Source organism: Xenopus laevis, chromosome 6L (assembly GCF_017654675.1).
Source record: "Xenopus laevis strain J_2021 chromosome 6L, Xenopus_laevis_v10.1, whole genome shotgun sequence".
NCBI classification, from domain to species: Eukaryota; Metazoa; Chordata; class Amphibia; order Anura; family Pipidae; genus Xenopus; species Xenopus laevis.
The window spans coordinates 17,163,617-17,176,290 of NC_054381.1; the positions used below are offsets into that span (position 1 = coordinate 17,163,617).

General features: G+C 38.5%; 1 protein-coding gene across 3 annotated transcripts in view; it reads right to left on the reverse strand.

The window, feature by feature from the left end:
• Positions 1–12,674, reverse strand: part of esyt2.L (extended synaptotagmin-like protein 2 L homeolog) — a 90,647-nt gene that overhangs the window by 43,156 nt on the left and 34,817 nt on the right. For 2 of the 3 annotated variants that reach the window (NM_001087117.1, XM_018266276.2), the window contains 4 exon segments: positions 1,446–1,518; positions 3,805–3,881; positions 4,895–5,029; positions 6,271–6,312. The exons of the other annotated variant lie outside the window; for it this stretch is intronic. In NM_001087117.1, coding sequence (NP_001080586.1) covers positions 1,446–1,518; positions 3,805–3,881; positions 4,895–5,029; positions 6,271–6,312 — 327 coding nt within the window. 3 annotated transcript variants of the gene reach the window in all.

Below are 12,674 nucleotides of genomic sequence, written 5' to 3' on the forward strand. Positions count from 1 at the left end.
GCGTTTCAAGTGTTTTATTGGCTCATTACAGTAGAAAAAGGCAACGTTTCGGGCCGCACAGGGCCCTTTATCAGAGTTTATATCTTAGACACCGGCTCAGTAAAAAGCCAAAGAATGTCTTGTAACCCATCAGAAACTTGCAAAGCTATGCCATAATAGACAGCATTAGGTACATTAGTTATTGTTCCCTTTGGTATCATGCTCATAATGAAACAAGTTTTCCTATACTGTATGTGTGTATGTATATATATATATATATATATATATATATACATATACATATATATATATATATATATATATATATATATATACATACACACATATACATATATATATATATATATATATATATATATATATATATATATATCTATATACACACATATACGAATATATATATATATATATATATATATATATATATATCTATATACACACATATACGAATATATATATATATATATATATATATATATATATATATCTATATACACACATATACGAATATATATATATATATATATATATATATATATATATATATATATATATATATATATTCGTCTAAAGGGTGCACACCATGTTTTGCAACAAAACTTTGGTGCTACTAAGGGTATAGGACCTGTTATCCAGAATGCTCAGGACCTAGGGTTTTCTGGATAACGGATCTTTCCATTATTTGGCTCTTCATACATAAGTCTACTAGAAAATCATGTAAATATTAAATAACCCCAATAGGCTGGTTTTGCTTCCAATAAGGATTAATTATATCTTAGTTGGGATCAAGTAGAAGCTACTGTTTTATTATTAGAGAAAAAGGAAATAATTTTTTTAAAAATTGGATTATTTGATTATAATGGAGTCTATGGGAGAAGGCCTTTCCGTAATTCTGAGCTTTCTGGATAATGGGTTTCCAGATAACGGATACCATAGCTGTACAAAAAAAAAATACACTGAACCAAGGACAGCACTCCTAGGATTTAAAGAATTGGCAAACAAAAAGTATAAATATGGAGCAGGAACTCAAAGGCAAAAACTTCCACCAGGCAAATGTTCAAATGTGAAGAAGGCTGGTTGACACAATAAACTTCTTCACATTTGAATATTTGCCTGGTGGAAGTTTTTGCCTTTGAGTGCCTGCTCCATATTGATTTTTCGGTTTATCCGCCCCTTGTGCTGAGGGCTCAGGGCGGTGCACCTGGGCCACTTCATTGATGTGGTGAGTAACCATTGTACTATCAAGAGACCCTACAATACAAAAGCTTTTTTCAAAAAGTATAAATACACAAAAAGAAAGGAATATTACTCAATGTTTTAGTCTCACACAGAGACCTTTATCTGGGGTGAAAAAGCAGATGAATCCTAGGGGTGCTGCCCTTGCCTGGGTTTATACTCACTTTAAGCTTTTGCTTAAACAGTCTAACTACAAACTTGACACCTACCTGGATACTTTTCACGCCAGCTCTGCAGAAGTACCTCTTCACTTCCAAATCAATCTCCGTTTCTCCAACAAAACTGAAAATGATGATAAAAGGAATTTTGTGGGGGGATAAAAAAAAGAATTTAATAAGAAGTCAGGACTGTGGCACAGCAGTTATTTCCTAGGGCTGGCATATTTCATCTGGCAAAGATACTGCACCAATACTGCACCAATACTGCATCCATCCCCTACCTGACAATACTACACAATACTAGTACAGGCGAGTTCTCTGCCTGACCTGTAACGTAAGTTTCCTACACTTATGGTGTCAGGTAGTTTCCACTGAAGACAATGGGGTATATTTATCAAAGAGTGAAGTTAATAGTGAAATTCCGCCACTCTCCATTCATTTTTATGGGATTTTTATAGGCGTATTTATCAATGGGTGAACTTTCACTTTCACCCATTGATAAATACGCCTTTCAAAATCCCATAGAAATGAATTGAGAGCTGCGGAATTTCACTCTAGTGGCGGAACTGCACTCTTTGATAAATTTACCCCCATAAGAGGCAGCTGTTAAGGTTTGACACATTTCAACACAAGCTACAATACCCATAAAAGAAAATACCAAGAGTCTACTGGTGTGGCAATGTGATAAACTTAAACAAAGGTTCGCCTTTAAATGAACTTTAAGTATCATGTAGGGAGTGATATTAGGAGACAATTTGCAATTGGTTTTCACTTGTTATTATTTGTGGGTTTTGAGTTATTTAGCTTTAGCTTAACAGCTCTACAGTTTGCAAGTTCAGCTGTCTGGTTGCTAGGGTCCAAATTACCCTAGCAACCATGCACTGATATGAATATGAATAGGAGAGGTCTGAATAGAAAGATGAGTAATAAAAAGTAGCAATAACAATACATTTGTAGCCTTACAGAGTGTTTGGTTATTAGATTGGGGTCAGTGACCCCCATTTGAAAGCTGGAAAGGGTGAGTAGAAAAAAGGCCAATAACTCGAAAAGAATAACATATAAATAATGAAGACCAATTGCAAAGTTGCTAGGAATTGGACCTCAACGGTGAACCACACATTTCCAGGGACATAACACACAGAATTCCTGCCTTGTTTTATGGGCTGGAAGTCTAGATATACACCCAGGACTAGACCAGCTGACCAACAAGACAGAACATCAATTATCATATGCAAGTTTTGAAGTTGGAGTAATCCCAAGGTGTTTATTCTCACAATTTTCCCATGGCGCAATGGAAGGAGATTTTGGGCATTTGATGCTGAGTTTTAAGTGAAGGAATGGGGGGGGGTCTGTACAATGCACCATTAGCCTTTAAGGAAAACTATACCCCCCCAAACAATGTAGGTCTCTATAAAAATGTATGGCATAAACCAGCTCATATGTAAAACCCTGCTTCATGTAAATAAACCAGTTTCATAAAATTAAACTTTTTAAAAGTATGTGCCATTGGGAAATCATAAATAGAAAATTGCCATTTTAAAAAATAAGGGCCGCCCCCTGGGATCGTATGATTCACAGTGCACACAAACAAACCATACATGTTAGGTCACATGAGCCAATTAACAGACAGAGTTCTGTTTTTAGCTTCCACACTTCTTCCTGTTACAGTTAGAGCTGCAGTATTTCTGGGCAGGTGATCTCTGAGGCAGCACACAGACCATCACAAAATGGTGGCTCAAGGAAAGAGCTGTAAAATGGCAATATTTACTTAAATATTTATACCAGTTTGATAAGATTCGTTAATATGCCATTTAATTTTATATAAACCGTCTGTTGCTCAAGTATTCATTTTGGGGGTATAGTTTTCCTTTAAGAGAGCATGACAGTAATCAGAATCGCTGAGGATTTAAATGAAACATAGGAAATCTGAAGCTCTAAGGAAAACTGAGAAATATACAGTGGTATGATGCAAGTGTAAAACAACATGTCACAACAACTCATAGAAAGGAAAATAGGAAACATGTGGCTGGGATTGTAACACTGGTGACCAATACATAATATATACCCTTCCCAGCTGCCAACAAGCTTGGAGTATATGTCATTGGGACTGGCTAATAGCAGATGTGCACACACTAGTAGAGTAGAGTGCAAAGATAAACAGCAGTCAGCTGAGACAATGGCTGTGGGACTCTACATGCAGCATTCCCTGAGGGCATCCTTTCCATATAATCACTAATGATATTATAGGGGTGTTTCTCTACCTAAAAACCATCCACCAGCAGAAGACCTCTTGCTGCCCACTATAGCTAGCTCCTGACTGGAGAAGGTCTGTAGGGGAATAGATTGGGCCGATAGGGCAGAGGTTCCTAACGTCGCCTTAAAATCCTATTTGTGATTTGCTTATATTTACCTTATCTGCAGATCCAAAATAATCTGTCTCTTGTCCACATTTTCAGTGTAAACTTTGACACCATTGATCCTCAGGGGCTGGGAGAAAGACAGTAATAGAGAGAGATCAATATTTAGTCACATATTCAGCCCTCTAATCTTCTCAATTATCCTACATGAGAATATGGAGAAATCTAAACCAACAAAAGCACTTATTGATATAAATGAATTACGGCGCTCCATATGTTAAAGGAAAACTATACCCCCAAAATGAATACAAATTAAGTGGCATATTAAAGAATCTTATCAAACTGGAATATATATTTAAGTAAATATTGCCCTTTTATATCTCTTGCCTTGAGCCACCATTTAGTAATGGTCTCTGTGCTGCCTCAGAGATCACCTGACCAGAAATACTGCAGCTCTTACTGTAACAGGAAGAAGTGTGGGAGCAAAACACAGAACTCTGTCTGTTAATTGGCTCATGTGACAAAACAAGTATAGTTTGTTGGTATGTTTGTGTGAATCGTACAATCCCAGGGGGCGGTCCTTATTTTTTAAAATGGCAATTTTCTATTTATGATTACCCAATGGCACATACTACTAGAAAAGTATATTATTATGAAAATGGTTTATTTACATGAAGCAGGGTTTTACATATGAGCTGTTTTATGCAATATCTTTTTATAGAGACCTACATTGTTTGGGGGGTATAGTTTTCCTTTAAAAGAGAGACTAGTCATCATGTTTGGGTGATGACCAATATGTGAAGAATGTCCTTGCCTATGTGGTCACGCTGACCCACTGGATGGGGATCAGATCCCAGCCACAGACCAGCTTTGCTAAATGAATATCCAGTACTGATTTTGCATCCTGTATTGGATTATTTAAATTGACTTGGATTGTCTGCTATTGTCATATTAATGGGAGACACTTCATCTGCACTACAGGGGCAATTATCACCCAAAAAAAGAGCAGCTCTGGGGTGTTTCTCCCAATAGAAAACAACCTGCAATGAATAACTTGGTGTGGAACTGTCCCAAGTGAGCATATACAAGGTTCAAAACTGAAGAAGAAACCCTTTGCAATGGGCAAGCCTGCTAGAGACGTACCTGTGATCCCATGTCAATCTTTGTAAAACTGAAGGTGCTCAGATGGGCGTTTGCACCCCGCACAGCGGGCTCTATGGTCTCTCGGAATAGCTTCTCTATGAACTGGCAGATGTAAGGCCACATATGCTTCACAGTCTGTAAAAGAGTAAAGGATAAACTGTGAGTACTAATGGCAAAATATATAAAATTATATATATATATATATATATATATATATATATATATATATATATATATATATATATATATACATACATATATATATACATATATATACATACATACATACATACATACATATATATATATATATATATATATATATATATATATATATATATATATACACACACATGTAGAAAGCTGACAGCTGATGCACACTGGGATTTATCAAAGTAAAACTTTTTTTATTGGATCCAATAAAACAAGTTTTACTTTGATAAATCCCAGTGTGCGTCAGCTTTCTACATGAATATATAATTTTTTCTGACTAGCACCTGGGTCTTTGCTTCAGTAAGTGTGTGCCACAGCCCTTCGTACTTTCCCGAGGAAACAGAGTGCACCTTTGGGACTTTTGGATGCTGCAATGCAGTCTAACCCCTGTGCTTAAGTTTGTATCAGTATAGAAAATAGGTCAGTAGAAATACGTATTGTACTTGTCAAGAGGGACCGAAACATTGGGTGCTATACCACAACATGGATAAATAATTAATGGATGGGAGTGCTGGTCCTTGACTACGGAGATAGAGAGATAGAGAGAGAGATTATTTATAAAAAAAAAAAACTAGGAAATCATGTAACATTAAATAAACCCAATAATATGGTTCGGATTCCAATAAGGATTAATTATATCTTTGTTTGGATCAAGTGTTTTATTATTACAGAGAAAAAGGAAATCTTTTTTTTTTATTTGAAGTATTTAAATAAAATGGGGTCTATGGAAGACAGACTTTCTGTAATTCGGAGCTTTCTGGATACGGGGTTTCCAGATAATGGGTCTTATACCCATAATTGATGATAGATTATATATATATATATATATATCTCTATCTATATCTCCATCAATGACGGCACTCCATAATCAATCAAACTGAACAAAACATTTAAGTCTTTGAAAGGTTTATTGGTGGACCATTTATTGGTGGATGTCAGCTATATCTATATATTTCCTTCTCAAATTATGCATTAGTGGACAATTAGTGGATGATAAGAAACTTAGTTTGTTTTATTGAATGCTCTATACAACTATGTGTTTAGATGCTGCATGGATCACATACGGATGACGATTCACATGTATATGTTGCTATACAATATTTATTTTGAAAGGTGAGTGTATTTATTAGGATACATTTATGGTTACGGTATGAGTAACTTACTTTGTTGAGCCATTCTGCTCTCTCGATATCTGGGAAGTGTACCTGCATAAAAGAGAAGAGGGCCGTCAGTCAAATAATCAGAATTAACATAAGATATCTTACAGAGACAATTCCCATACACTACTAATAGAGCCATATGAATCTGTGTGTGACGCTGTATTTTTGGGCCATACACAACATGTCAATTGGGAGGACCCATCGTATCATTGGTCATTAGTCTATAAAAAAAAGCATTACTGTCTGCCATACCACCAGCTTTTTGCTAAACTGATCCTGGGATTTGGGGTGTATGAATGTGAAGGATATAAAAATCATTCTGGTATATGTAGCAGGAAAGCCAATCCACTAATCTGAAAAGTTTCCCTGAAGCTCAGGAAAGGCCTTTTGGCCTAATATGCTTCCAAAAATATTTCTGCATTGCCGTCATCTATTGGCATTCGCTCCCACTCCCAGTACAGTCAGTACAGTCGAACTGAAATCACTTATTTTATCATTTCCTTTCAATGCTTGGGCCCAAGGCTACAAAAACAAGACCAGCTCCTCCCTTGAAAATGAGTAACTAGTATTAAAAATCATACACGGTACAATTCAACCATTTGTTGCTTATCCTTCATTTATATAGCACCAATGGGTTTATACAGTACATGTATGGGACTTCTTATCCAGAATGCTTGGGACCAGGGGTCTTCTGGATAACAAATCTTTCCATAATTTGGATCTTCATACCTTAAGTCTACTAGAAAAATCACATAAACATTAAATAAACCCAATAGGCTGGTTTTGCTTCCAAAATAGTAGTTTGGGTCAAGCACAAGGTACTGTTTTATTACTGCAGAGAAAAAGGAAATCATTTTTAAAAATTAAGATTATTTTGATAAAATGGAGTCTATGGGAGACGGTCCTCCCGTAATTCAGAGCTTTCTAGATAATGGATATTTCCATAATTAGAAAATCATGTAAACATTAAATAAACCCAATAGGCCGGTTTTGCTTCCAATAAGTATTAGTTTTATTTTAGTTGGGCTCAAGTCCAAGGTACTGTTTTATTATTATGAGGGATGCACTATGTTGGATTTGGCCGAACCCCCCCCCCCCCTAATCCTTCACAAAAGATTTGGCTGAAAACCGAATCCAAATCCTAATTTGCATATGCAAATATTTTTACTTCCTTGTTTAGTGATAAAAAGTCTCCCTGCCCATAATTTGCATATGCAAATTAGGATTAGATTGAGATGGATTTGGCCGAATCCTGTTGAAAAAGGCAGAATCCTGGATTTGGTGCATGCGCAATTATTAGAGAAAAAGGAAATAATTTCTAAAAATTTGGATAAAATGGAGCCTATGGGAGATGGCCTTTCCGTAATGCTGAGCTTTCTGGATAAGGGGTTTAATTTAAAGATAATGGATGCCATACCTGTACTTTACAGAGAATATATATAACTGCCATCAGTCCCTGCACCAGTAGAGCTTACAATCTAAGGCTTCTATCACATTCACACACAGTAGGATTATTTTTATTAGGAGCCAATTAACCTGCTTGTATAGAGTGTGGGAGGAAACTCGCATAGACACGGGGAGAACCTACAAAATCCTTGCAGATAGTGCCCAGACCGGACTCCCCTGCGCTGCAGCAATGCTGACAGTAGAGTCTGCTGAGCACGTTGAATTGATGGCTTGGCTGCTCTGAGGCACTTATCTTCCTGACATCTATACGTTAGCAGAGTTATTTTTAGAGATACTTTTAAGCAGGGACATAAAAGTCATGTCTCTGGTCCTGTAGGAGCAGAACTAAATGGCGTCATCTCATTTGTTTATATGAAAGATCATTCAATCCTATGCAGAGAGCAGAAACTGCAAGGGCCGCTCCAAAAAATTGTTGTTCGCCTTCCAAACACTTTTTTTAGTTCGATTGTTTTCAGATTGTTCACCAGAAATATATACTTTTTTTCAATTACTTTCCATTTTTTTACTGTTTTTTTTTTCAAAATCTAAGTTTAAAGTTTATTCCCTGTCTCTGGTGTTTGAGTCTGGCAGCTCAGTCATTTAGTCGCAGACTCTAAACTGTTACAATTTGGTACATTAGTTGATCCATTTCTCAGCAGCATCTCTGGAGTATTAGCAACTATTGTATCAATTCTAACAGCTGCCTGTAATGAAACCCAGAGATTCTGTTCAACAGTGACAAAGATAAGAAATGTATCAGATTTACTTAGGGTCGAATATCGAGGGTTAATTAGGATTTTAATCCATCAATCGAACGATTTTTCTACGACCAAAAAAAGCTTAGAAAGCCTATGAGGTTCGGTAGGTTTTAGGTGGCGAAGTAGGGGGTCGAAGTTTTTTTTTTTTAAAGAGACAGTAATTCGACTATCGAATGGTCCAATAGTCAAACGATTTTTAGTCCGAATCATTCGATTCGAAGTCGTAGTCGAAGGTCGAAGTAGCCAATTCGATGGTCGAAGTAGCCAAAAAAATCATTCGAAATTCGAAGTTTTTTTTTTATTCTATTCCTTCACTCGAACCAAGAAAAATGTGTCCCTATATGTATCCATTTAGAACAGTTTACATGGTCGGCGACCCCCCCCCCTTCCCATAGCTGCAGTTAGAAGGTGAAAAATGACACTTTAAACTTAAAACAGCCACACATAGAAAATGGAAAGTAATTGGAAAAAGTCTTTATTTCTGGTGAACTAGCTGAAACCAAATGAACTGAAAAAAGTGTTGGACGGTCAAAAGCCCCTTTAATGACTCCAAAATACAAATATTATTTTACTAATTTAATATAATTTTAATAATAAGCCTTCAAATGATCCTGGTCAATCTAGGTCATCAGTGGTGTATTAGAGGAAACTCAAGAGTATTCAAACCCCCTCGAGCTCCATGTGGCCAAGGAGAGACGGGAGGCAACATAACCACAAGGAGCAGCTGAGCGAGTGAGATCTACATTTGCAATTCACAGATAACAAGTGACTTTTCATCAGTCCTGCCCAGAACCTGATGAAAGGCTTGGTGAGTGGTGAAACAGGCGTCTGACAACTTGTGAAAATCACTCCGTTGAATAGACACTTAGAGCACTGACGGTTTTATAATTGGGCGCTTTAAAAATTGTTGAGCAATGGTGCCTGAGTGAGCTATAATACTCTCCTGGTGATATAACCATGCGCAGGACATGCACCAGGAGTAGGGCACACGTGGGCTGAGATATAAATCATCTCTAGGATAATATATGTATGATCAGAGGCTACCTTAAAACAAAGTGACCTGCTCTGCATGCTTGGGGACGGTGCAATGAAACACACAAGGGAAAGGTGATGGATTAATTCACACATTCCCTATATAACAGAGGCTGTAAGGTAACGTGCAAACCTAACGTTATTCAGAGCATAGCAAAGAGAAACCATTGTCCTTTATGAACTATTAGTTTTTTATGCCCTGTGGCAAATGTAGTCGTTTATGTTATACAGCTGTTAATTATTAACAAACGCATGATGATACATATACAGAAGATGTTTGTAAGAATACTAGGTCATTTGACAGGTACTCTTATAAACATAGTCTATATCTGAATGCTTTTAATTAGTTTACTGTTCCACTGTCCTGTTTAATTTTATCAATTAAACCCACGTGTTTCATCCTGATCCTCACTCTGAAAGACAGTGCCTTACTTTATAAGTTTAAATCAGCTACCTGTTCCAAGCAGCCTAATTTCCATTAGCTACCGGTCCCAAACACCCTAAGAGTTCCATTAGCTACCCGTCCCAAGCACCCTATGAGTTCCATTAGCTACCTGTCCCAAACACCCTAAGAGTTCCATTAGCTACCCTTCCCAAACACCCTAAGGGTTCCATTAGCTACCCTTCCCAAACACCCTAAGAGTTCCATTAGCTACCCTTCCCAAACACCCTAAGGGTTCCATTAGCTACCCTTCCCAAACACCCTAAGGGTTCTATTAGCTACCCTTCCCAAACACCCTAAGGGCTCCATTAGCTACCTTTCCCAAGCACCCTAAGTTCCATTAGCTACCCATCAAAAACACCCTATGAATTCCATTAGTTTCCCATTCTTAGAACTATGGGGTTCCCATCTGAAGCACTCTGATATACTTCTAGCCTCATATAGGTATAATTATTATTATTATTAACATGTATTTATATAGCGCCAACATATTGCGTAGCACTGTAAAGTAAATGTGATTATACAACTACATCACATGAATTACATACATAGAATATATGGAGTAACAAACATCACAATCAATACAGGTACAAAAAGGTGAGGAAGGCCCTATGCATAGGCATACAGTCTAAAGGGAAGGGAGTAATACACAAGGTGTGGGAGTGGGCAAGATCAAATTAAGTGGGTGAGAAATGTGGTATTGTATGTGGTGTTGCGTTTGGTAGTTAAGCAGAGTGAGGGTAGGCTTCTCGAAAGAAGTGCGTTTTCAGAGATTTCTTGAAAGCAGAAAGGTTGGGAGAAAGTCGGACAGACCGTGGGAGAGCGTTCCAGAGGAGGGGTGCAGCCCTTGCAAAGTCTTGAATGCGAGCATGTGAGGAGGTAATGAGAGAAGAGTTGAGTAGTAGGTCGGTAGAGGAGCGTAGTAAGCGAGTGGGTGAGTATATAGAGATGAGTTCAGAGATGTAGGGTGGGGTAGAGTTATGAAGTGCTTTGAAAGTCAGTGTCATTAATTTGAATTTGATTCTGAAAGGTAACGGAAGCCAGTGCAGGGATTGACAGAATGGCGAGGCAGAGGAGGAGCGGTTGCTGAGGTGTATGAGCCTCGCAGCAGTGTTCATTATGGACTGGAGAGGTGACAGTCTCTGGAGGGGGAGGCCAATTAAAAGAGAGTTACAGTAGTCTAGACGCGATATGATGAGAGAGTGAATAAGAATTTTTGCAGCGTCTTGGGTGATAAATGATCGTATTTTGGATATGTTCCTTAGGTGGAAGTGACAAGATTTAGTAAGTGACTGGATATGAGGAGTGAATGACAGGGCAGAATCTAGGATAACCCCAAGGCACCGGGCCTGGGGAGAGGGGGTGATAGTGGAATTGTTAACTATGATGGATACTTCGGGGATGCTACTGGTGTTAGTTGGAGGAAAGAGAACCATTTCAGTTTTAGAGAGGTTTAATTTAAGGTAGCGTTGCGACATCCAGGTAGAGATGGCGGACAGGCAGGAGGAGATGCGAGTTAGGAGTTCTGGGTTGAGATCAGGAGATGAGAGATAGATCTGAGTATCGTCAGCATAGAGGTGGTAGTGGAAACCATAAGAATTTATTAATTTGCCAAGGGAGGAAGTATAGAGGGAGAATAGTAATGGTCCCAGGACAGAGCCTTTGGGAACTCAAACAGAAAGAGGTAGGGGAGAAGATGATATCCATTGTAGGAGACACTGAAGGAACGATTGGTGATGTAAGAAGAGAACCAGGACAGGGCTGTGTCACGAAGGCCAAGCGACTGGAGGGACTGGAGGAGGAGAGGGTGATCTACAGTGTCAAATGCGGCTGAGAGATCAAGCAGTATTAGTAGTGAGAAGTGATTGTTGGCTTTAGCAGTTAAAAGGTCATTAGTTAGTCGAGTCAGGGCAGTTTCCGTGGAGTGTTGTGGCTTAAAACCAGATTGTAGGGGGTCCAGCAGGTTATTGTCAGAGAGGAATGAGGTAAGTCGGTTGTAGACTAGGCGCTCAAGTAGTTTAGAGATGAAAGGTAGCAGAGAGCTAGGTCGGAGGTTGTCAAGATTGGAGGGATCAAGAGAGGGTTTTTTCAGAATGGGGGTGACAAGAGCATGTTTTAGTTGAGAAGGAAACAGTCCAGTTGAGAGCGAAAGATTAAATAGGTGAGTTAAGGCTTTTATTAGACAAGGATTGGTATTGCGGAGAAGTTTTGAGGGAATTGGATCAAGCGGGCAGGTGGTAAGGTGAGAAGAGGCCAGAAGCTTTGAGACTTCCTCATCAGTGACAGGGGTGAAGGAGCACAGGAGAGACTGGGGAGTGTGGAGGGAGGGGGGTGGAAGTCTAGGGGGGTTGAGTAGTGTAATGTCCCTTCTGATAGTGTCAATTTTGTTTTTGAAGTGCTCAGCAATATCTTGAGCAGAGACAGATGTGCATGGAGGGGGTGGAGAAGGGGAAAGGAGAGTGTTAAAGGTGGAGAAAAGTTGTGCTGGTTTTTTAGAAAGGGAGTTAATGAGTGAAGTAAAGTATGTTTGTTTGGCTTGGAAGAGGCTGGTGTTAAAGGAGCGCAGGGCAGATTTGTAGCTCCAAAAGTCTGATTCTGAACGGGATTTGCGCCACGTGAGTGTCTTAGTTTTATTAGCTATATAATTAGCTACCCATCGCAAGCACCCTCAGTTGTTAATAATTAATCAACTCTAGCACCCTGGTGTACCACTACCTTCACATATCAAG